This window comes from Protopterus annectens, chromosome 7.part0, assembly GCF_019279795.1.
Source record: "Protopterus annectens isolate FY-2018-M chromosome 7.part0, PAN1.0, whole genome shotgun sequence".
NCBI lineage: Eukaryota > Metazoa > Chordata > Ceratodontiformes > Protopteridae > Protopterus > Protopterus annectens.
The window spans coordinates 457,165,353-457,191,725 of NC_056739.1; the positions used below are offsets into that span (position 1 = coordinate 457,165,353).

Consider the following 26,373-nt stretch of genomic DNA (forward strand, 5'->3'; position numbering starts at 1 on the left):
CCTATCCATTTTGAAATTGTCTGTTTGGAAATTGCTTTTCCTTGTGCCCCAGCAGCATATGCTACAAACAACTGGTCAGTCCTTCTGTAACTTTTAGTTCTGCCAAGTAGTAGCACAATTGTCTGGGTATGTCCAGGGTGTGCAGAAGTTTCTCCCCTTTCTTTTGTGGTTTTGGGAAGAATGTAGGCAAGTGAATTGCATGGTTCAAGGATACCCTGGATACCACCTTTGGCATAAATGTAGGATTGGTTCTCAAAGAAACTCTGTCTTGATGAAAGATGAGAAATGGCCGCACTGTCATTAAAGCTTGTAACTCAGATACTCTTCTTGCTGAGGTTATGGCCAGAAGGAAGGCAGTTTTCCAAGACAGAAACTGTAGATCCGCCGATGCTGCTGTTTCAAAGGGAGGAAGTGTTAGTTTTTCCAACACAAAGTTAAGATCCCAAGTAGGTAGAGGTGGTTTCCTTGGAGGATTGATGTTTCTGATTCCTCTTAGAAACTGTCTTAGGAGAGGATGCGAGAAGACAGGTGGATTAACATTGTATTCTGCTGAAATTGCTGAGGCATGTATCTTAATGGAAGAGTAAGACAGGCCATTGTGGAACAATTCTGCCAAATATTCCAGTATGTGTGCCATGTTCATCACTGTCACATGTCACATCTAGGCCTGTTGTGTTCCAAGTGTGAAATCTTTTCCATTTTCCTGAATATGCCTTCCTTGTGGAAGGCCGGCGAGCTTCCATAATAATATCCTTCACTCTCTGGGATAGGTTATCCTGAGGAGTCATCATGGTATTCTCCAGGCAGTTAGCTGCAAGGTTTTTAGGTTGGAATGCAGAGTCTTGAAATTGTGCTGCGTCAGTAGAAGTGGCCATAGGGGAAGACGCCACGGTTTCATCTGTGACATGCTCTTTAACAGTGGGTACCAGTGCTGCCTTGGCCAGTTTGGAGCTATCAGAATCACTCTGGGCTGCTCTGCCCTGATCTTCAGTAAAACCTTGGTCATTAATGGGAGAGGTGGGAAAGCATAGACTGTTAGAGCTTTCCAGCTGAAAGAGAGCGTCCACCTTCCATGCTTGTGGGTGGTATGTCCTTGAGCAGAATGTCGTCAGTTGATGATTGTGGGGGGAAGCGAACAGATCTATTTCCGGCCTTCCCCATGATTGTGTTAGGAGTAAGATGATGTCTGGGTGCAGCATCCATTCGTGCGCATCCATGGTAGTTCTGCTTAAGCTGTCTGCCAGTATATTGTCTTTCCCTGGCACGAACTGGGACTGCAGCTGTATATTGAGTTTCAAGGAAAGTTCCCATAGATTCATTGCCAGTCTGCATAGAGGATAGGAATGGGTGCCTCCTTGCTTGTTTATGTACCACATAACTGTGGTGTTGTCTGTCCTTATGAGCAGGTGGCCTTGATGAAGGAAAGGTTTGAAGGCCTCGATTGCGTGCATCACTGCCAGCATTTCCTTTTGGTTTATATGCATGCGCAGCTCTCTGTGACCATAGACCTTGGATACATCTGCCCTCCATGTGTGCTCCCCAACCTTGGTCTGAAGCGTCCGTGGTGATGGCTTGGTTGGCTCTTGGCTTGCTGAAGGGCAACCCGCTGTTCGACTGGCAGGCTTGAGCCCACCACAGAAATTCCTTTTGAAGGCATGGAATAAGCGGGATCAAAGTTTCTAAGCTGTGACTGTGCTGAGTCCATACACTCCTTAAGTACCATTGTAATTTTCTCATGTGCAGCCTTGCTTGCGGAATCAGAAGAATGCAAGATGCCATGTAACCCAGGGCCTGCAGGATTTTCCTTGCAGTCAGCTGAGTTTGTCTTGTCAGATTCGTGAAATAATCCGGTAGTTTTTGCTTTTCTTCTGTGAGAAAGGCCATTTGGGTGGTTGTGTCTAGATCCGCACCCAGAAAGGTTATTCTTTGGGATGGAATAAGTCTTGATTTTTGGATGTTGACTGTATATCCCAAGGCCTGTAGTAGGTGGATGGCATAGTCCAAGTCCTTAAACAAAATTTGCTTGTTGTCCGCTTGTATAAGGCAGTCGTCCAGATATGGGTAGATTTGAATCCCCTGAAGTCTGCAGTGTGCAATTACTGATGCCAGGCATTTCGTGAATACTCTGGGTGCAGTAGATAAGCCAAAGGGCAATGCTGAGAATTTATAATGCTCTGACCCTGCAAGAAATCTGAGGTGTTTTCTGCAACTTTGTCGAATAGGGACATGCAGGTATGCCTCCTTGAGGTCTACAGTCACCAGCCAAGACCCCTTGCCCAGCAGGGGAAGGAGTTGCTGTAGAGTCAGCATTTTGAACTTTGGCACAATGAGGTAAGTATTCAGTGCGGACAAGTTGAGAATGGAGTAAAATCACTGGCCTTGTTCTGAAAGAGGTACCTTTTCTATGGCTTTCATTTGTATTAATTTGGTAATTTGCTTCAAAGCCTCTGTCCTCTGATTTGGTGGCAGGTCTGGCATTCCTTTTCTTTTTGGCAATGTGTGGAAATGGAACCTGTATCCTTTGTCTATTTGCAGTGTCCATGTGTCCCTTGTAAAGCTGTGCCAATTTTTTGAAAATAAAGAAAGCCTTCCGCCCAAAGGTGCTTCTAATTGAGCCCTGGTCGGCGGAGTCAAAATAAAGTAATTGAGTCTGTCCTGGTGTAGCAGTTGTGGTTCCTGCACTACCTCTCTGGTTGGGAGGCTGCCACTGACTGCCTCTGTAGGAGCCTCTAGCTTGCCCTCTACCTCTGGCACGCCTATTCCTGCCTCTCTGAGATCTGTCTGAGTCCGGAAAGGACCAATTCTTAGTAGGCCAATTTCTGCTGAATCTCGGGGGTTGGACTTGCAGAAAGTTTGACTGTTTGCACAGATTTTGCCTTTTCTTCAAATTTCTTTAAGACCTCTTGAGCCGTGGAACCAAATAATTTTTGCTTTTCCATAGGAGCATCCAAAAGCTTAGCTTTAACATGGTCTGGTAAAGATTGTTCCTTCAGCCAGGCATGCCTACGTATAACTGCACCTGTCATAGCTGACCTACATGAAGCTTCCAATGCATCATAACCACACTGCAAGAAATGGTTACTAACCTGGTGGGAGTTATGCACCTGATCCTGAAGGGATTTGCGATCAAGGGGTTCAGAAGAGGACAGTTTCTTATGCAATTCATCTAACAAATACTCTTGGTACTGTATCATATGAAATTGACAATTTAATGCCCTCATGGAAAGAGTTGCATAAGTATACACTTTCTTACCCCATCTCTCTAAAGCTCTGGACTCCCTTTCAGAGGGTAGAGGATTTTTAGCAGTGGCAGCTGCAACCCCTTTTGGGCCCTGGGATATAATTTCTGGATCAGCAGAGTGGGCCTTGTACAGGTGTAGATGTGAATCCGGGACCCTGTAGTACCTATCAGGTTTGGCAGGAGCCGGAGGGAGAGAGTCAGGGGCTGTACTAGCATCAGAGTACACAATCAATAACATTCAAAACAGGAGGTATAGCTAAAGGCCTATGCTGAGGTAAATGTAAAAAGGTCCTTAATCTCTTTCTAGAATCAGAGAATTCCTAACCCTGCCATTGAAAATGTTCTCTCAGAGTGTAGTGTCTCTCCAAAGGAAAACTCTTCAGGAGGGGAGGCCGAGGGAATAGATTCTTCAGCATCAGAATCCTCGTAGGCCGAATAAGCCTCCTCCTGGGGGTCTGACAGAGCAGAGCCATCAGTGGACTCATCTGAGGAGTGGGGGTCAGAGGGCTCAACCCTGGGCCTTTTGTCTGGAGGTGGTTGAGAGCCCCTGTCCGGATGAGGTTGAGAACCTCTAATTAATGAGATAAGATCCTCTGCTAGGCTAAGGAATCTGTGAGCCAGTAGAAGGTCTCAGAGAGGAAACCTTGGGAGGTAAAGCTTTAGTAAGTTTAGCAGCTTTAGCCCTAGAAAAAGCCTTAATGGACATGGATGCAGGGGGTCTGGCTGCACCACGTGCAGGAGTAGATTTGTCTAAAGGAATGGTGTCGGAAGGTTCCTGGACACCGGTTTCAGTAGGTAATTCAATAGCAGACTCAGCCGGGGCCTCCGGGGCAGAGGTAGTCGGTTGTGCGGTTTCGGTAATAGGAAGTACCAAGGACTGTTTCAGCCGAGACAGACACTCGCGGTAGGCCTGACCGTGGTTTCAGCCGAAACCGTGGCCCGCGTGTGTCGGTCCTTGTCCTTCCGTTTTTTAATGGAATGCGAAATCGGAGTCTCCGACTGCATCTTGTAAGCAAAACTAGAAATCGGAGTCTCCAACGGCATCTTGTAAGCAAAACTAGCCCCAAAGAATTCATTTGCAAACTCCGACCGACGTCTAAGAGTTAGTCGGTTGAAGGAAGCACAGGCTGAACAGGCAGAGACGTCGTGGTCTGGGCCTAGGCAAGGGAGGCAAGTAAGAGTGGAAATCCTTATGAGGTATTTGTTTCCCACAAGTTAAGCAATTATTGACTTTATCTGACATTGGCTGAGGCAAGAAAGAGTCCCCAACGGGGTACTTAGCTTTTTCGAAGTCTTCGGTAGCTGAATCACAGCAGCTGGCCGACCGGCACTTGCGAACTGCTTCTGCTTCGGGCACCACGCGGCAAGAAAGACTGAGGAAGATGGCGTCGGCTGATGCTTTTATACCCCAGACGCTCTGACGTCGGGAAAAGTGCGACATCAGCCGAGGCCAGACCCAGACTTTGGAATCCGGCCGACCAAAGGGCTGCCTGAGGCAGGACAACCCATATGTAATGACTGCAGATGCATCCTTGAAGGACATCTTGCTTTTGAGCCTCTGCCCACTGATTTGGGGATAGGTCTGTCCAACCATTTGGGGTTGGTAAGGAGTGGAAGTGGAATCTGTAATCCTTGGGAAAAAAAGTTATGTATTCACCATAAAGTACAGTTTTGTACCTACCATAAATGTAGATGTCCGAACAGGATAGCATCTGCAGTCCTTACAAATGGGTTGTCCTGTCATCAGGCAGCCCTTCGGTCGGCCGGATTCCAAAGTCTGGGTCTGGCCTCGGCTGGTGTCACACTTCACCCGACGTCATCTCTGCTGGTCTTCGGGTATAAAGGCATCAGCCGACGCCATTTTCCTCAGTGTTTCTTGCCCCAGATGCCAGTTGCCCTCTTGGTAAGCTAAATTTTTGGATAAATGCCAATGTTTCCAAAAAAGTAGAAGGCAAACAAAAAATAAGCATGTATGTACATATATACAAACAAATACACCATAAGAGATCCCCCCCCAGCTAGCTATTAGGTGGGAAAAGACCCTAGGAGTACCACAGAGGGGAAGGAGGGAGGGTAATCCTGACTGCAGATGCTATCCTGTTCGGACATCTACATTTATGGTAGGTACAAAACTGTACTATGTCCTTCAAGGATGCATCTGCAGTCCTTACAAATGGGTAGAATACCATAGCCAAACTAGGGAAGGAGGAAGAAGAATTATGGTGTAGTTAGGATCCCTTGCAAAACAGCAGTGGCAAACCCTGCTCGGGATCTTGAGTATAGAGGTAAGTTATAATGCTTGGCAAATGTATGCACGGAGGTCCAAGTAGCAGCCTCAATAATGTCCTTGGTAGCCACTCCTCGTAAGAAAGCTGTGGTAGTGGCTGTAGCCCTTGTAGAATGAGGCCTTATGTTCTGTGGAATTTGCTTTCCATGGTAGGAGTAACAGAATCTTATGCAATTTCCTATCCACTTGGAGATTGTCTGTTTGGAAATTGCTTTTCCTTCCCTTCCTGTTGCATAAGCTACTAGAAGCTGGTCAGTCTTTCTATTGCCTTTGGTTCTGTCCAGGTAGTAGCGCAACTGTCTATGTACATCCAAGGTATGCAGCAGTCTTTCCCCCCTGTTCTGTGGATTGGGGAAGAAGGTAGGTAGGTGGATTGCCTGGTTTAGAGATACTCCGGATACCACCTTAGGCATAAATGTAGGATTAGTTCTCATGGATACTATCTTGATGGAAGATTAGGAAGGGTTGTACTGCCATTAAGGCCTGTAGTTCCGAAACCCTTCTTGCTGAAGTAATTGCCAGTAGGAAAGCAGTTTTCCAGGATAGGTGTTGAAGATCTGCTGTTGCTGCTGGTTCGAATGGAGGGAGTGTCAATTTTTCTAGCACAAAGTTCAAGTCCCATGCTGGTAATGGTGGTTTCCTAGGAGGTTTTACATTCTTGATTCCTCTGAGGAACTGCCTGAGTAGAGGGTGTGAGAAGACAGGGGGATCGAAGCTGTATTCTGCAGAAATAGCTGATGCATGCATTTTGATGGAGGAATAGGACAGGCCTGTATGGAGAAGCTCTGCCAAATACTCCAAGATGTTGGCAATATCTATCTTTGACACATCTTTCCCTCTTTCAGTACTCCAAATGACAAACCTTTTCCATTTTCCTGCATAGTTCCTTCTTGTTGAGGGTCTGCGGGCCTCAAGGATAATGTCTTTAACCCTTTGGGATAAATCTGGGTTAGTTGCTCCTATGTAATGTTCCAGGCAGTCAGTTGCAGAGTTTTCAGGTTTGGATGCAGGATGTTGTAGTCGCTCTGAGTTAACATCAAAGGAATCAGGGGTAGTGTCCACGCCCCGAGACATGCTCCTCAGCAATGGATACCAATGTTGTCTTGGCCAATTTGGAGCTATAAGAATTATCCTTGGACGTTCCTCTTTGATTTTCAGTAGTACCTTGTGCATCAAAGGAAGAGGTGGAAATGCATATGCTGTCAGGCCTTTCCAACTGAAGGATAGAGAGTCCACCTTCCAAGCAAGTGGGTGGTATGTCCTTGTGCAGAATTTGAGCTGGTGATTTAGTGGGGATGCAAAGAGGTCTATTTGTGGCATTCCCCATTTCCTTGTGATGGCCTTGAAGATGTCCGGGTGTAGCATCCATTCGTGAGCATCCGAGGTAGTTCTGCTTAACATGTCTGCTAGGATGTTTTCTTTTCCCGGTACAAATATTGCCTGTAACTGAATGTTGTAGCTCAGAGCCATATTCCATAGGTCCAGAGCCATTCGACATAGGGGGTATGAATGAGTGCCTCCCTGTTTGTTGATGTACCACATGACTGTGGTGTTGTCTGTCCTTATCATCAATTGGCCTTCTTTGAGGAATGGTCTGAAATTCTGGATTGCTAGTTTTACTGCCAGCATTTCTTTTTGATTTATGTGCAGGTGCAGCTGATCTGGAGTCCATAAGCCTTGAATGCATTTGTCCAACATGTGGGCCCCCCAACCTAGGTCTGAGGCGTCCGTTGTGATGGTTTGGCTTACTTGAATGTTGTGGAAGGACAAACCTGGGTTTGCCTGGCATGCTTGAGCCCACCATAGGAATTCTTGTTTCAGGCATGGGATTAGTGGTATTTCGGTTTCTAAGCTGTGCCTGTGTTGAGACCATAAATTCTTTAGGTACCACTGTAGCTTTCTCATATGCAGTCTGGCATGGGGGACCAGGATTATGCAGGATGTCATGAAGCCCAAGGCCTGCAGAACTTTCCTTGCTGTTAGTTTGTTCTGCTTTGTAAATGCCAAGAAGTAAAGAGGAAGTTGTTCTTGTTTTTCTGCAGTTAGGAATGCCATCTGTTTTACTGTGTCCAATTCTGCACCCAAGAATGTTCTTGTTTGGGATGGTATCAGTCTTGACTTTTTTAAATTGACTGTGTATCCCAGGGCTTGTAGTAAGCAAATGACTCTTTGCAAGTCTTGTGTCAGCTTGTTTTGGTTGTCCGCTTGTATCAGGCAGTCGTCCAGGTATGGGTAAATTTGGATTCCCTGTAGCCTGCAATGAGCGATTACTGATGCCAGGCATTTCGTGAACACTCTGGGCGCAGTAGATAAGCCAAAGGGCAATGCTGAGAATTGATAATGCTCTGATCCTGCAAGAAATCTGAGGTATCTTCTGCAATTTGGTCGTATGGGGATGTGCAGGTATGCCTCCTTGAGATCTAGAGTTACCAGCCAACACTCCTTGCCCAGCATGGGAAGAAGTTGCTGTAGGGTCAGCATTTTGAATTTTGGAACAATGATGAATGTGTTTAAAGTGGACAGGTCGAGAATAGGTCTCCAATTTTTCTTTCTTGGTACTAGGAAAAGTCTGGAGTAAAATCCTTTGTCCTGTTCTGTAGGTGGTACCCTTTCCCCAGCTCTCATGTTTGTTAATTGAGCTATTTGTTTTAGAGCTTCTGTCTTTTGATTTGGTGGTAGGTTTGGCATTCCACTTTTTACTGGTAAGGTGTGGAAATGAAACCTGTAGCCTTGGTCTATAGTTTGCAAAATCCACTTGTCTCTTGTGATATAGTGCCAATTTTTTGAAAATAAGGCTAACTTTCCACCTAAGGGTGCTGCTATTTGTTCCCTGGTAGGCGGTGTCAGAGCCAAGTCACTGTGATTGTCCTGTTGCAGTGGTAGTGGTTGTGTCTGCCTCGTTGGTTATTGCCTTGCCACTGACGTCCTCTGTAGGCACCTCCTCTGGACTGATTTCTGCCTCTGGAACGTCTATTCCTGCCTCTCTGAGATTTAGAGGAGTCTGGAAAGGACCAATTTTTGGAAGGCCAGTTCCTGCTAAACCTTGGGGGCTGAACCTGTAAGAAATCTTTAACTGTTTGTACAGATTTTGCCTTCTCTTCCATTTTCTTCATTACTTGTTGGGCAGGAGGACCAAATAGACTGACCTTATCCATAGGAGCATCTAATAGCTTTGTTTTAACATGATCCGTAAGACCTGCTCTTTCAACCATGCATGCCTTCTTATAACTGTGCCAGTCATGGCTGATCTAAATGAAGCCTCCAGTGCATCATAGCCACATTTTAAAGAATGGTTACTAACCTGCTGGATGTTATTCACCATTTCTAAAACATATTTCTTATCTAAGGAATCATCAGAGGACAGTTTCTTAGTTAACTGATCAAGCATAAACTCTTGGTATTGGATCATATGAAACTGACAGTTCAAAGCTCTAGCTGAGAGAGTAGCAGAGGTGTATACTATTTTACCCCATCTCTCTAAGGACCTGGATTCCCTTTCAGAAGGGAGAGGGTTTTTCGCTGAGGTCGAGGCTACTGCCTTAGGCCCCTGGGAGATGGTCTCAGGATCTGCAAGAGGAGCCTTGTATAAGTGGTGATGAGTGTCCGGTACCCTGTAAAACCTATCGGGCTTGGCAGGGGCTGGAGGTAAAGTATCAGGAGCAGTGCAAGCATCATTGAATGCATCATCCACAACAGGAAGAACTGGAGGTATAGCTAAGGGCCTATGTTGCGGTAAGTGTAGAAAGGTTCTAAGCCTTTTTCTTGAATCTGAGAAATCTTGTCCCTGCCATTGGAATTGCTCTCTCATGGCATGTAAGGTTTCCCCAAAGGAAAATTCCTCTGGTGGAGAGGCAGAAGGTATAGATTCTTCAGCATCGGAATCTTCATAAGTAGAAAAAGGAGCCTCTGGATGGTCTGTATTGTCTGAATCATCAGAAGAGTCATCAGAGGACACTGGCTCAGGGGGCTCTGCTCTAGGTCTCTTTTCTGGAGGTTGAGAGGCCCTGTCTGAGTGAGATTGGGATCCCCTTATTAAAGAGATGAGATCCTCTGCCAGAGTAAGCATTTGGGAACTGGAACTGGGCCTGTGAGAGGGGCTTAACACGCACAGACTTGGCAGTTTTGGCTGCTTTAGCCCTGGCAAAGGCCTTTATAGACATGGCTGCAGGAGGCCTAGCAGCACCACGTGCTGGGGTAGAGACATCCAAAGGGATGGTGTCCGATAATTCTAGAGAAACCACATTAGTAGGCAAAATTTCAGAGGCCGATTCAACTTGGGTAGCAGGGGCCTCGGTAGTAGTCATGGATTCGGCTGAAGATTGACCCGTTTGCTCGGTTTCGGCCGAAACAGAGACACTCGCGGTTTGCTTAACCATGGTTTCGGCCAAAACCGCGGACTGCGAGTGCCGGTCTTTTTCTTTTCGCTTAACAATTTGAGAAGTCGGAGGATCCGACGGCATAATGTATGCAAAATCTGAGCCGAAAAACTGTTCAGCAAACTCCAACCAACGCCTAAGCGTTCGTCGGTTGAAGGAAGCACAGGCTAAACAGGCTGCTACGTCGCGGTCTGGGCCTAAACAAGGTAAGCAGTAAGAGTGGAAATCTTTATGAGGTATTTGTTTCCCACAAGTTAAACAGTTCTTCACTTTTTCTGACATCGGCTGAGGCAAGAAAGAGTCCCCAACGGGGTACTTAGCTTTTTAGAAGTCTTCGAAGTAGTATTCGGTAGTAGTAATCTCTGTATCTGACCGACCGGCACTTGCGAACAGCTTCTGCTTCGGGCGCCACGCGGCAAGAAAGACTGAGGAAAATGGCGTCGGCTGATGCCTTTATACCCGAAGAGCAGCAGAGATGACGTCGGGTGAAGTGCGACACCAGCCGAGGCCAGACCCAGACTTTGGAATCCGGCCGACCGAAGGGCTGCCTGACGACAGGACAACCCATTTGTAAGGACTGCAGATGCATCCTTGAAGGACATCGTTCCATGTGTGTTATTCCATCTCGCCTTCATTCTTCACTGATGGATTCAGAGCCAATCCTCTGCTCCGATACGGCTGTTTAGCAAAGCTCAAAGATTACCAGCATCTCGAGACCAAGCCCCTTATCCCATGATGCATTGCTGGAATTACCACAGATCTACTTTGCAGCGGCACTGATCTCTTTGTTTCCCAGCATTGCTCGAGACTTTTTGTGGGATTTTCTACATATTTGCAAGTTTTTCTTCATATTTCTCTTATATACATTTATATATCTATTGCTTAGAGTTAGACTGTTAAGTGTGCCCCTTTCCCTTTTATAAATTTGCTACGTTTTGCATGACTTGTTGCTTCTTGGCCTCGGCCTCAGTAGTTTAGAATAGTTTAGAACAGTTGCAGTGTATTTATTCTCTATTGCATTATATTTAGAGTGGCTCTTTGGGCGTTTGTTGTCAAAGATGCTGATGGTCTAATTAGAAAAATAACCACTATAAGACTATCAGCGAAGAATGAACAGCGAGATTGAACTTCACATCTATATTTAAAACTTCTGTCCTGTGTAATAAGTTCCCAATTTTTGGCATGCATGGCAATCTTTCCCCCCTAAAGGAAAGAGTCAGTTGAGCAGTGCTTGGAAGGTTTAAGTTAAGTCACTGAAACAGTTTACCAAAGGGGGAGTCTTACTACTCCCTGCTTTGGAAGTGGGAGCCCTCCACTGCTCAGGCCTGTGAATACCTTGGGACTGAAGCCTGGGTGTTCCGCTGGTTCTGGGTTTGGACTGAGAAGGCCTGAAGAGGCAGGAAAGGACCAATTCTTAGAGGGCCAATGCCTACTAAATCTGGGAGGCTGTACTTGCAGGAAATCTTTGCATAGATTTAGCTTTTTCCTCCATCTTTTTAAGTACTACTACTGCTTTGTTGCCAAACAGGCGGTCTTGGTGTAAGGGAGCATCCAGTAATTTAGCCTTAACATGACCTGGCAAAGATTGCTCCTTAAGCCAAGCATGCCTTCTAAGTACAGACCCAGTGACAGCAGCCCTGCAAGATGCCGCTAGTGAATCAAAACCACATTGCAAAGTATGTTTTCCAACTTGTTCAGCAGAATGCATTAAGTCCCGTAAATCTTTATTTTCAGCGCAGTTAGGAATCAACATTTTGTTTAAGCTATCCAGTAATATGCTGCTGATACTTTAAGATATGAAACTAGCAGTTTAACGCCCTAACAGCCAAGGTTGCAGAAATGTATACCTTCTTACCCCATCTATCCAGCTCCCTGGAATCTCTATCAGAGGGGGTAGGATTTTTGGCAGTAGTAGCCTTAATGCCTTTGGGTCACCTGTGAAATGGTCTCAGGATCCACAGTAGGATTTTTAAAGAGGAACTTGTGAGAGTCAGGTACCCTGTAATACCTATCAGGTTTTCTGAGAGCAGGAGGTAGTGAGCCAGGGGCCAGGCTAGATTCTGAGAAGGCATCATCTGCAATGTCCATGTACAGGAGGGATAACTAAAGGCCTGTGTTGAGGCAGGAGTAAGAATTCCCCAAGTCCCCAAGCCTCTTTTTGGAGTCAGAGTAATCCTGGCTTTCCCAGCAAAAATTCTCCCTAAGAGTATGCAAGGTTTCACCAAATGAGAAATCCTCTTGAGGGGAAGCAGAGGGAATAGAGACCTCTGCATCAGAATCCTTATAGGTAAATAAGGGCAAATCCTGGTCAGAGAAAACAGAAATTTCAGAATCCTGATCAGAAGAATCAGAAGGAAAATCAGTCCTAGGTCTCAGAGGGGGAAGGGAAGGCTTCCCCTGATTAGAGTAATAAGGTCTTCAGCCATTCTTTGTTTTTTAGGCAGAGGGGCCTGACCATACAGTCTGGGCATCGTTTTTTTTAGGCAAGGATAGAGATTTAGGCCTTGAAGAAGATGGTGTCGGTTGAAAATGCAAGTCAGTCGAAGAGGCATCTTGCGGCATACTGGACTCTGAATGGGTAGAGGCCTGCGAATCTGAAGTAGTGGGCATTAGGGGCTACGAAAGTGCCTCACTGAGTACTGGCCAACTGGCGACTAGCTTAGGAGAAGCATTGTCGGCAGCTTTGGACCTATGCGGTCTGTCTTTATCTTAGCGTATTTTCGGAATGTCTGTAGTCAGGTGGCTTACCGAATCGATTTTTGCATAACTGAACAGAGTACTAAAATATTTAAAAGTGTAAACGAACCAGTGATGAATAGTACGAGGTTTGAATAAGGCACAAAACAGACAGCGAGACCCAATCTGGGCCTAGGCAAGGAATGCAGTACAAATGAAAATCTTTATGAGGTATTTGCTTTCCACAAGAAATACAACTTAACTTTTACTGACATCGGTTTAGAGCAAAAAAAGGATCCCAATGGGGTACTTAGCTTAGTTGAAGACTTCTGATCTGAAACTCAAACGAAAATTTCAAGAGTCGGCCGACCGGCGCTTGCGAACTGCTTCTGCTTCAGGCACTGCACAGCAAGAAAGACTGATGTAATGGTGTCTGCTGCATGCTTTATACCCCTAACTACCTGACGTCATGAAAGCTGAGAAAGTAACCGACGCAGGACCCAAGACTTTGATAATTAGGCCGACTGAGGGCTACTGCAAGCAGATAACCCAAATGAGGGGACTGCAACAGTGAAACACGAAAATCACCATCACTTGTTTACTGCAAGTACGACAGAGTACAAATAGTGCTCTATCTTGCATTTGGTGCAGCATCAGGACAGGAAAGTACAGTTGTGTACACTTTCCATAAATGTAGATGTTGGTGTATTCACTGTTGCAGTCATCACACTTGGGTTATCCTGCCAGGGGTAACCCTCAGTCAGCCCGAATACCAGAGGCTTAGTATTTCTGCGTCAGATGCTGTCGCTCCAGGACTGACTTCAGGTAGTCAGTGGTATAAAATCAGTCAGCCGACACCATTACATCAGTTCTTCTTGCCCCAAAAGTCAGGAGCCCCCAAACGGGGAGCTAGGTTAAGGTGGAAGACCACCAGTAGAAAGTAAATACCAAAAATCCTTGTAGAGAGTGAGAAAGGGGGACGGAGGGTGGGAAACCAGGACTGCAACAGTGAATACACTCAATATCTACATTTATGGCAAGTGTACACAACTGTACTTTGTTCTTAGCGTTTCACTGTTGCAGTCATCACACTTGGATTGATTCCCAAAGCTGAACTAAAGGATGGAGGCAGTCAAGAAGAGTTGGGGGCTGGCTAGCATGCCCTGTAAGACTGCGGTTGCAAAGCCTGTCCTGGATTTGGAAAAGATACGCAGGTTGTAATGCTTGGTGAAGGTATGAACAGAATGCCATGTTGCAGCCTCCAGGATGTCCCTGGTAGGGACCCATCTGAGGAAAGCTGCAGAGGTGGAGGTTGCCCTTGTGCAATGTGTCCTGATCTCCTGTGGGCTGGTTTAACATGGCGTTTGTAACAAAAATGGGTACAGTGTGCTACTCATCTGGAGATGGTTTGGATATGGCCTTGCCCTCCGCCCCTCTGCAAAGCTGACTAGCAACTGGTCAGTTTTCCTAAAGGGCTTAGTCCAATCTAGGTAGAATCGGAGCTGTTTGTGCACATCTAAAGAGTGCAGGATACTTTCCCCCTTATTTTGAGGCTTGGGGAAACAGGAGGGCAAAGGAATAGATTGGTTGAGAGCCACACTGGGCACCACTTTAGGCATGAAGGTTGGGTTAACCCCGAGGGAGACCCTGTCAGAATGAAAAGTGATGAAAGGTTACACAGCCATGAGTGCTTGTAGCCCTGAAACTCTTCTAGCTGAAGTGATGGCCAGGTTGTTTTCCAAGTGAGGAATTTTAACTCTGTTGAAGCTGCAGGCTCAAATGGGGGGGGGGGGGGGGTAGTGAGAGCTTTACCAACAAAATTAAGGTCTCAAGCTGGGGTAGGAACTCTTCTGGGTGGCCTTAAATTGTTAGCCCGTCTCAGGAACTGTTTGATGAGAGGGTGAGAAAAGAGAGGCGGCTTTGTGCTGTAGTTAGCATTGATGGCAGAGGCATGAATTTTAATAGAAGAGAAGGATAGGCCCCTGTGCAGCAGGTCTGCTAGGTAATCCAGGATGAGGGCTGTTCTGCATCACCTCCCTTAGCCTGGATCCAGGTGCAATACCTTTTCCACTTGTCAGCATAGGATTTTCTAGTGCTGGGGCATCTGGTCTCATGTACAACGTCCAGGACTTGCTTGCTTAGGCTGGCAACTGGAAGAGAGGTCAGGGAATAAGCCAGGCCGCCAGGTTCAAGGTCTGCAATTGCGGATGCATGAATTCTCCATTCTGCTGAGTGAGGGGATCTGGGGTAGGTGCCATGGAGGCTTGTGTGAGACTGCACAGCAGAGGGTACACCAGTGCTGGTGTGGCCAGTCTGGGGAAATCAAGACTGCTCTTGGATTTTCCTCCCTTATTTCAAGTAGTACCCTTGTGAGTAGAGGTAGAGGGGGGGAATGCATAGATCGAGAGGTTTACCCACTGGAAGGATAGGGCATCCACTTTCCAGGCTTGCTGTGAGGTTCCCTGGTGCAGAATCTGCTGAGCTGTTAATTGTTGTGGGAGGCAAATATGTCTACCTTCAGGGTGCCCCATTTCTGGGTTACAAGGTTGAAGGTGCTGTGGTCTAGCTGCCACTTGTGTGGGTCTAGGTTTCTGTAAGTTGTCTGCCAGAGTGTTTTGGGAGCCTGGTAGGAATTGTGCTAGGAGGTGAATTTGCATGGCTAAAGCCATGTGCCAAAGGGTCAGGGCTAGCCTGCAGAGGGGATAGGAGTGAGTTCCTCCCTGCTTGTTGATGTACCACATCACTGTGGCGCTGTTTTGATCAGCAGATACCCTGGGGATAGTAGGGGGTCTGAAAGCTGTCAAGAGTGTGAACACCTAGCATCTTCTTTTTGGTTGATGTGCAGATGCATTTGATTTGGGCTCCAATGGCCCTGAATGCACCTGCCATCCAGGTGTGCACTCCAGGCATAATCTGATGTGCCTGTGGTTAGGGTCTGGGCAGCGGGGGGTTGTGAAAAGGGAAGGCTTGTGGTTGCATGCTGCTGCCCACCAAAGAAAATCTTTCCTTAGAGAAGGTATGATAAGTTTCCAGGTCCTGAGAGTGTTGACACCAAAGGCTTTTTAAGTACCATTTGAAGTTTCTATATGCAGTCTGGAATATGGAATGAGTAGAATGCAGAATGCCATGAACCCTACAGCTTGCAGTATTTTCCTTGCGGATAACTGGGTTATGGTGGCTAGTTGAGAGAAGTAGCCTGTCAGATAGGCTTGTGGCTTGTTTTTCCAGAGTAAGGAATGTCATCTGGGATGCTGTGTCCAGGCTTGCTCCCAGGAATATAATTTTTTGAGTGGGGACTAGTCTGGATTTCTTTTGTTTATAGTGTACCCCAGGGAGGTCAGCAGGTTCTTTACAAAGGTCAGGTGTTGTAACAGCTTTAGCTTACTGTCTTGCCTGAATTAGGCAGTCTAAGTAGGAGTAAATTTGAATATTCCTTTGTCTACAAAAAGCAATGGCAGGAGAAAGGCATTTTGTGAAAACTCTGGGAGCAGTGGATAAGCCAAAGGGAAGCGCAAATAACTGAAAGTGCATAGATCCTGCCCCTAAAAGTAGAGATTTCCTGTAAAAGTCCCTGATTGGAATGTGTAGATAAGGCCTCTCTTAGGTCTAGGGTGGCTAACCAAGCATCCTTGGACAGCATAGGAAGAAACTGCTGGAGGGTGAGCATTTTGAATTTTGGTATCACCAGGAAGGTGTTTAGAGTTGATAAGATCTAAGACTGGGTGCCAGGTGCCCTCTTTTCTGGGTACCAGGAAAAGCCTGGAATAGAAACCTTGGCCTATCTGGTCTGCAGGAACAGGCTGTATTGCCCTAATGGAGAGCAGGGAATGGACTAGGTTTTGAGCCTCTGCCCACTGGTTTGGAGGAAGACATGGGAACCTTTTTGGGGATGGCAGTGTCTGGAAATAAAATTTGTATCCCTGGGACACTATGTTGAGTACCCAGTCAGTGATGGAAGTCCAGTTTTTTGTATGAAAGGAGTGTTTTCCTCCTAGGGGCACAAGCAGGTGGGCAGAGGTAAGGGGTGGAGTTGTAAAGTAAGAGTTCTTTCCGTAAGGGGGTGGCTTAGAACTCCCTGCTTTTGAAGTGGAGAAAAGTACAGTTTTGTACCTACCATAAATGTAGATGTTCGAGGATCCACATTGCTGCAGTCCTAACTATGATGATCGCTGCCAGTCAGTCGGCAGGATACCAAAGTATATTGGCGGCTAGCGTCAGCATTAGACTGCCAGCGCGGACGTGCAGATACGCATCTCTTGCACTCAGATCCTCTATCCCTCAGTCTTTCTCTTTTCCCAGTCAGGGATCCATGATTTGTCTGCTTAACACATCTGCTAAGGAGTTCTGTGCTCCGCAGAAACCTTGCCTGAAGAGTTAGTTGCAAGCTTAGCTTAGTCTCTCATAAAATCAAAATTTGCCTGCACCTGCAATGTGTGAATCCCCCCCTTGTTTTGTTGATGTACCACATGACAGTTGTGTTGTCTGTTAGAATCAACACCTGCCCTGGAAGAAACTCTCTGAAAGCCATTAATGCAAACTGGACTGACTGCTAACTATCATGTCATGTTGATATGTAGATTAGTCTGGCAGGCCACTCTTCTCAGTATCCACTTTCCATTGATACTTTCCCCCAAGCAATGCTGGTGAGCTGATGTGTGTGAAATCTGACTAAGCCTCTGGCCGAGGTCACAGAGTCCCTTGTTTAGGTGACATTCTCCACCCCATTCCCAAAAAATTCAAGGTATTGAATGAAGGGTATTATTGAAATGTTATTGTCCAAATCCTCCTTGTGCCTGTGTCCAGCTGTACCCATAGTACCATTGCCCAGCTTGGCACCAGGCACAGTTTGGCATGGGAAGCGCAGGAGCCTGAATGCTATGAACCCTAGGGCTTGAAGGCAGTCAGCCCTGACTGAAGAGACCATCCCTTAGCAGAGGCCTGCACAGCATCAAAACCACATTGCATTTCAACTGTGAAAGAAGAAAATTCTGATATTTTAACATGTGAAACTGGACAATTCAAGCACTGGCTATGGCTAAAGTGGAAATACACTTTCTTTCCCCATCTATCCAAAGCCCCTTGCCTCTTTTATCAGGAGGACAGGATTTTTTTACTGAGCCTTCACCTTCCACGGCCCCCTGAGAGACAGTCGGGTCTGCCTAGGAGGACTCTTAAAGATACTTACTGCAGCAATGTGGAATGAAGAACATCTCCACTGCTTAGATCTCTGCATTCCCTGGGGCTGCTGTCTGGAGGGGGGGGGGGTCTGCTTCCCCTAGATCTTGTCTGAGCTCGCCTTGAGGGGGCTGAAAAGGACCAGTGCTTGGAGGGGTAATGCCTACTGAACCTAGGAGGCTGGACTTGCAAGAAGTCTCAACTGTCCACATAGATATTAAGACCTCTTCTGCCTTGGTGCCAAACAAATCGTCTTTGTGCAATAGTGCATCCAATAATTTTGATTTGACATGGTCTGGCAAAGTCTGCTCCTTAAGCCAAGCATGCCATCTAAGTATAGAACCTGTGACTGCTGCCCTGCAGGATGCTTCTAGGGCGTAAAAGCCACATTGCAAGGTGTGCTTAGTAACTTGGTCTGCAGAATGCATAAGCTCTTGTAATTCTTTATTTTCTGCACAAGCTGGAAAGGTAGATAATTTCAGTTTAAGGGGTTCCCATTGTATGCTGCCGGTATTTCAGAATATGGAACTGAATTCAGTGCTCTAATGGCAAGAGTTGCAGAGGTGTATACTTTTTTACCCTGTCTAAAGCTCGGAGATCCCTGTCCAAAGGGGTGGGATTCTTGGCTGTGGTTGCATTTATTCCTTTAGGTCCCTGGGAGATGACCTATGGGTCCCATAGGTCCCTGGGAGATTACCTCAGGGTCCACAGTAGGATTTTTGGAGAGAGATTTGTGTGAGTCAGGGACTAATACCGATCAAGTTTCCTGGGAGCAGGTGGTAGGGTGTCAGGAGTTAAGCTAGATTCCATGAAAACATCATCCACAATCATCCAGGACAGGAGGAATAGCTAAGGGTCTGTGTGCTGTGGTAAATCTAAAAATTCCCAGAGTCTCTTTTTGGACAGAGGACAATCCTGACATTCCCAATGGAAATACTCTCCCAAAGTACGTAGGGTTTCACCAAATGAAAAATCCTCTGGAGGAGAGACAGATGGAATGGATTCCTCTCCATCTGAATCCTCATAGGCAGACAAGGGCATGTCTTCCATATTCTGAAACTTCAGAGTCGGACTCCAGGTCAGATAAAGCTGCTGGGGACAAGTCCTTCTTTTAGAAGGGGTAGGCTGGCTTCCCCTAATAAGCATAAGGTCTTCTGCCATTTTAAGCTTTTGAGAGTGAGGCATGGAAGCAGGCGCTTGAGTTTGGGTTGTCGGATTTTTAGGTGTAGTTCATACCCTGGGCCTTAGAAACTCAGTTTTAGAAAAAACTGAAGACGCAAAAAAAGTTGGTTTGTGTGGAATATCGGTAGTGCGAAGAACGTCCCCGGAAGCCGGTGCCTGCTCAGCGGCTCCAGACCCATCCAAGGTAGAGAAATCCACAGGATCCTTAATCAAAGAAGAGTCTCGCTGCATACCAGACTCCGAAAGGGTCTCGGTAGCAGCATGCGAATCCATAGAAGCGGGCAATCAGGGGCTGTAAAAGCGCCTCAGTACTGAACTTGAGACTAGCTTAACGGAAGAGTCAGCAGTTTTGGATCAATGCGGTCTTTATCCTTATTTGTTTTGGAAGATCGGTAGTTGGATGGCTTACCGAAGCCATTTCGGAATATGGAGATAGAGCGAAAGTATTTAGTTCAATAAGGGTCCGACGATGTATAGATTTGGAGTTGGAACAAAGCACAAGAGAGACAGTGAGGGACGTCATGGTCTGGGCCTAAACAGGTGACAGTAAGAATAGAAATCTGTGTGGTACTTGCTTTCCACAGGTGAGACAACTTAACCTTTTCTGTCATCGGTTAGAGCAAGAAAAAAGGATCCCCAATGGGGTACTCAGCTTTAAAAGACTTCAGCTTCAATTTCAAAAATGAAAAACTCAGGTAGTGGCCGACCTACACTCGTGCGAACTGCTTCGGGCTCCTCTGCAAAAAAGACCGATGTAATGGCATCTGCTACCTGATTTTATACCACTGATGGCCTGACGTCAGTCCAGGAGTGACAGCAACTGATGCAGAAATACTAAGCCTCTGGTATCCTGGCTGACTGAGGGCTATCCCTGGCAGGATAACCCAAGTGTGATGACTGCAACAGTGAAACACGAAGAACATCTTGCTGTGCTGGGATTTGACCCAGTAGTCAATGCCTCAAAAAAAAAAAAAAAAAAAAAAAAAAAAAAAAAAAAAAAATGCACCTCATCTACTTGCCTTCCAAAAGATTTCAGTTCACATATCACTTCAGTTTAAATAACCTGCTGTATTCATTAAAACTGACCTTACTGTCACCAGTAGGGAAAATAACCCTTAGCACTTCTCGGTCGTCCTTCATCTTCTCAAATTCTCCTTCCAGCTCATTCTGAATCAGTGCATTGCTCAGGATGTCCTTGACTACATCTTCCTGCAGCATTCGCCTCATAGCCCTCTCATTAGTATAGTCAAATTTGAACCTGCAAGAAAGTCAGAGTTATGAAACAACTTCTGTTTAAATTACCAAAATCAAATTTAAGATTCCTGTAATCACATTGAGCAAGCCAACCTTTAAATTCAGTCAGAATGCAAGCAAGCACATAAGCAATTCTGTGGTAGTAGGCTTCAGAAAGTGCAAGAATCCCACACCACAGCATATGAAGGATTCAAATCGCCCATCTACATCCTTCCAAATTCTTGGTGAAAAGGTAATTGTAGAATCATCCAAAACTCATGCAAGTATTGTAACATGACTAGACTACAAAAAAAAAAACAGCTTATAAACCTCTGTGGCAACATATGGTGGGTTTGGAGCATGATCTGCTCAAAGGTCACAAATTACTTAACTGTAAAGCATTTACAATTCTGATGTTCTACTTCTGCACCCATTAATTTAAGCAGATAATTAGCTTGTCAATAAAGATGCTAACTCATGCCAGCAATGATATTTGTTCACATGCAGCAAAAATGAATAGTACAAAGTAACAGTTTAAGAAATGTCTCACTCATTTTATTCCCACCAGCCAGATAACACGGATGACTTAAGATATGATACTACTCCTACCACTAAACCAGTCTTGAATTGTCAGCTTCAGTTTTCTATGCATTTTGCTAGAAGATAATTTGCAGGAAATGCTCAAAATAGTGAAACCATACTTATCTGTGCAACATGTGGTTTTAAGTTTGCAACAATCTTAGCATAAAAGTGCCCAACTAAAGCAAAAGGAGTAGAATTTTCCACCATCAAATATTGCCCTACACTTGGGTCTTTTTCAGGCCACCACCATTGCTTCCCACTCCCTCAATCCAACCACAGATGTTCTGTTCCAGTCAGTTCAGCAGGTCCAAAGATAATCTTCCTACGTGAAAGAATCTTCCCACTTTAAACCCATCCCTTTATGTGCACTCTGGAGAGTAGCAAGCATGTCTGCACGTCTCTACAGGGTATGAAAGTTTAAGAAAGGTAAATGCTGGATGCCCCTAGACTCCATATGCAAGCAATCTGCTGACCTCCCAATTCATATGGTTATACATACACACAAGTACACAAACACACACATGTACATAAATTTATATATATATATATATATATATATATATATATATATATATATATATATATATATATATCAAAAGATAGCCAAGTGGTGTAAAAACTTACCATAAAGTACAGTTTTGTACCTACCATAAATGTAGATGTTAGAGTGTTCACCCTGCTGCAGTCATCACACTTGGGTTATCCTGCCGTCAGGCGGTCCCGCAGTCGGCCCGAGTTCCAAAGTCTTGGTCTGGCGTCGGTTGCTGTCACTTCTTCCCTGACATCAGTGCGCCAGGAGTATATGAGGCATTCACCGCCATTTTCTTCAGTTTTTCTTGCCACAGATGTCAGGTGCCCCCAATAGGTAGGCAATATATATGTATCGCTATATAAAAAAATATATAAAAATAAAATACCTTCAAACACAAGCAAATACACCACAGAGGTTGTATAGGATAGAGTGGTATAGATAAGTCCAGCTAGTTCAGAGGGGATGGAGGGAGGGTAAACCTGGACTGCAGCAGGGTGAACACTAACATCTACATTTATGGTAGGTACAACACTGTACTATGTTCATAGTCTTACCCTGCTGCAGTCATCACACTTGGGTTGAATCCCAAAGCTATGGATGGGTGGTGGAGTTAAACAGGGTTAGAAGAAGCTAGTAGGCCCTGCAAAACTGCAGTGGCAAAACCAGCTCTAGTCTTAGAATATAGAGGTACGTGATAGTGTTTGGTGAAGGTGTGCACTGAACTCCAAGTTGCAGCTTCCAGAATATCCTTGGTTGGCACCCCCCTGAGAAAGACTGCTGATGTAGCTGTAGCCCTGGTGGAGTGGGACCTAATGTTAGCAGGTACCGGTTTCCCATGATGCGTGTAGCAGAAACGTATGAAATGTCCTATCCATTTTGAAATGGTCTGTTTTGAGATAGCTCTTCCTTGTGATCCTGCAGCACACGCTACAAAGAGCTGGTCAGATTTTCTGAAAGCCTTAGTTTTATCCAAGTAGTAAAGTAATTGCCTGTGAATGTCCAAAGAGTGCAGGAGTCTCCTTTGTTCAGGGGATTTGGGAAAAAGGTGGGCAAATGAATGGTTTGGTTTAGGGCCACACTGGATACCACCTTTGGCATAAAGGAAGGGTTAGTTCATAGAGAGACTCTGTCTTGATGAAAAATGAGGAAAGGCTCCACTGCAATTAGTGCCTGCAGCTCTGAGACTCTTCTAGCTGAAGTTATTGCTAGTAGCAGGGCAGTTTTCCATGAAAGAAATTTTAAATCGGCTGAAAAAGCTGGTTAAAAGGGCGGCAGTGTAAACTTTTCCAGAACAAAGTTGAGATCCCAAGTAGGTGTCGGTGCTCTCCTGGGCGGTCTTATGTTCTTAACCCCTCTGAGGTACTGTCTTAGGAGTGGATGTGAGAATAAAGGAGGATCCGTGTTGTAATGAGCTGAAATTGCTGAAGCGTGGATCTTAATAGATGAAAAGGAAAGTCCTTTGTGCAACATCTCAGTTAAATATTGTAGAATCTGAGAAATGTTTGGATCAAGGGGATTTTGGCCTTTAGCCTGGTTCCAGGCGCAAAATCTTTTCTATTTGTCTGAATAGGTTTTCCTGGTGCTGGGCCTTCTGGCCTCCAGAATGACATCCATAACAGCTTTGGATAGAGGTGTTGGCTGGTTGTTAAGGTAATTTGTCATGCAGCTAGGTTTAAAGTCTTGAGATGGCTGTGTAGACTCTGATGGTCTCGCTGGGTGAGCAGGTGAGGAATTTGTGGTAAAATCCATGGTGGGCTGTGGGCCATGTTCCTCAGAATTGGATACCAGTGCTGGCGTGGCCAGTCTGGTGCAATGAGTATCATTTGTGGCCTCTCTTATCTGACTTTCAGCAGTACCTTTGCTAGAAGAGGCAGTGGAGGAAAGGCATACACTGTTAATGTTTTCCAACTGAATGAGAGGGCGTCCACTTTCCAAGCTTGTGGATGGAATGTCCCTGTGCAAAATTTTTGAAGTTGGTAGTTTTGGGGGTTGGCAAACAGATCTATGTCTGGGCGTACCCATTTTTGAGTCATCATTGCAAATACTTGTGGATCTAGTTTCCACTCGTGGGGATCCATGATGTTTCTGCTTAGGTCGTCTGCCAATGTGTTTTTCTTTCCTGGCAGGAATTATGCTTGTAATTGAACCTGGTAAGACAGTGCTGTGTTCCACAAGGTCATTGCTTGCCTGCATAGAGGGTAGGAATGTGTGCGCCCTTGCTTGTTTATGTACCACATTACTGTGGTATTGTCTGTCTTTATTATTAGTTGTCCTGGGTGTAAGAGGTCCTTGAAAGCTGTTAGGGCATTCTGTACTGCTAGCATTTCTTTTTGATTGATATGCAGATGCCTTTGATCTGTAGTCCATTTGCCCTGAATGCACTGTCCTGACATGTGCGCTCCCCAGGCATAGTCCGATGCATCTGTTGTCAGTTTGCCTGGCTGTGGGGTAAGGTGAAAAGCTGACCCTTGTTGAGGTGACATGTCTGTGCCCACCATAGAAACTCCTGTTGAAGGCAGGGAATGAGTGGTATCATTGTTTCCAAGCTGTGGCTGTGCTGAGTCCATACGCTTTTCAGGTATCATTGTAATTTCCTCATATGCAGTTTTGCAAATGGTATTAGTAGTATGCAAGATGCCATGAATCTCAAGGCCTGCAGAATTTTTCTTGCAGGGAGTTGGGTCTTTGTTGCCATTATTTTGAAGTACTGAGTCAGTTGTTGCTTGTCTGGCATGAGATAAGCCATCTGGGCCATTGTATTCAAGCTGGCACCCAAGAATATTATGTTTTGATTTATTTTCGTTTACTGTGTACCCTCGGCAATTTAGAAGGTGTTTGACAAATGCCAGATGCATTAAAAGAATGTCCTTGCTTTTTGCTTGAATAAGGTAGTCGTCCAGGTATGGGCATATTTGAATTGCTCTGCACTATGAAATTACTGGTGCCAGGCATTTTGTGAAGACCCTGGGCACAGTAGATAAGCCAAAGGGCAGTGCACAGAATTGATAATGGGTTGAACCTGCAATGAAGTGGAGGTATCTTCTGCAATTTTGTCTGATAGGGACATGCAGGTATGCCTCCTTGAGGTCCAACTTTACTGCATTCTTGCCCAGCATGGGAAGAAGCTGCTGTAGTGTTAAGCATCTTGAATTTTGGTACTTGTAGATAGGTGTTCAGAATTGAAAGATCCAGAATGGGTCTCCATGCTTTGTCTTTTGTTGGGACTAGAAAGGAGTCGAGTAAAATCCTTGTCCTTGCTCCTGTGTAGGTACCTGCTGTATGGCTCTCATGTCCATGAGAGCTGTAATTTGTTTTTGTGCCTCTGCCCATTGATTTGGTGGTAGGTTTGGCATTCCTTTTATCCTTGGCAAGGTATGAAAGTGGAATTTGTATCCTTGTGAGACAATGTTTAGGACCCATTTGTCTTTTGTGATGTGCCAGTTGTCTGCAAAAAGTGCTAATTTTCCTCCCAAGGCAGCTGCCAAGTGAGATTTGCTTGATAGTTTGAGGATTGAGTCATTGTGTTTGTCTTCTGCTAGCTTGGGGCCTGTCTTCTCCTTTCTGGGTAACAGTACCCCATTGGCGAGGTTTGCAAGGGCCTTGCGACTGACCTCTGCCCCTTGGGTGTCTGTATTTGCCCCTCTGTGATCTGTCAGAAGCTGGAAAGGACCAGTTTTTCATTGGCCAATTTCTGCTGAAACTAGGGGGGTTGTTCCTGTAAAAAATCCTTGACCGTCTGCATAGACTTTGCCTTATACTCCATTTTCTTTAAAACCGCTTCTGCTTTGACACCAAATACATCCTGCTGTAAAGATGCATCCAATAATTTTGCTTTAACATGATCAGGTAGGATTTGTTTTTAACAAAGCATGTCTACGTATGACAGACCCAGTAACAGCTGCTCTACAGGAAGCTTCCAATGAATCAAATCCAGTATGTTTGCCCACCTGTTCAGCTGCATGCAACAGATCCTGCATTTCCTTGAATTCAGACTGTTCAGAATGTGTGCTCATTTTTTGTTTTGAGACATTAGGAACTGCTGACATTTCAACATGTGAAACTGACAATTTAATGCTCTCATAGCCAGAATAGCTGAGGTGTATATCTTCTTTCCCCATCTATCTAGGGTTCTGGAATCCCTTTCAGAGGGCACAGGATTTTTAGCCATAGAAGCTTTAGCCCCTTTGGGACCCTGGGAAATAGTTTCTGGGTCAGCCACAGGGCTTTTATAAAGGAATTTGTGAGAGTCAGGTACTCTGCAGTACCCGTCTGGTTTGGCAGGAGGTACAGAGTCTGGATTTAGACTAGACTCTAAGTAAACATAATCCACAATGTCTAAAACTGGAGGGATAGCAAGTGGTCTGTGCTGGGGTAGTAAAAGGAACTCTCGTAGCCTTTTCTTACAGAGTAGTCCTGGCCTTCCCAGTGGAAATGTTCCCTCATGGTATGTAAAGTTTCCCCAAAGGGGTAGTCTTCAGGGGGAGATGCTGAGGGAATAGAGTCTTCAGCACCAGAGTCTTCATAAGTGGGAAAAGTGTAATCCTTTTCCTCAGAAGAATCTGGGGAAACTGAAACCTGGTCAGAGGAAGCATAATCCTCCTCTTGTCTTGGTCTTTTATCTGGAGGGGGATGGGAACCCCCTGATTAGGGTAATCAAATCTTCAGCCATCTTAAGCATCTGATTCTTAAGCATGGGGCCTTGAACTGTAGACTGTACAGTATTTTTTGGTTTTAATGGAGTTTTAAGCTTAGCATAAGATTTAATGGTGAGTGCAGTTGGTCTGAAGACACCTTCTGCAACCGAAGGTGTTTCTACTGCACCAGTATCTCCTCCTGCTCCAGTGTCGGAAGGGCCTAATGAAGATGGCTGTGACAGCCTAGTACACTCCGCTTGAGAATCCACAGCTGTCTGCGGTTCCAATTCTGCGGTCGTCAGGGGCTGCGTAGGCACCTCACTGAAAACCGGCGACAGGACCAGCAGAAGCCTCGGAATCTGGCTTGTTCCTAGGATGCCTGTCCTTATATCCTTGCGATTTTTTATGCATGCCAGTCGTCGGCTGCTCCGACGGCATGATGTAATTAAATTTCC

At 45.5% G+C, this 26,373-nt stretch overlaps 1 protein-coding gene across 1 annotated transcript in view; it reads right to left on the reverse strand.

The window, feature by feature from the left end:
* Positions 1-26,373, reverse strand: part of POLR2A (RNA polymerase II subunit A) — a gene marked incomplete in the record, with an annotated part of 2,048,627 nt that overhangs the window by 862,192 nt on the left and 1,160,062 nt on the right. Inside the window, 1 exon segment of the mRNA XM_044077036.1 lies at positions 20,024-20,195. Coding sequence (XP_043932971.1) covers positions 20,024-20,195 — 172 coding nt within the window.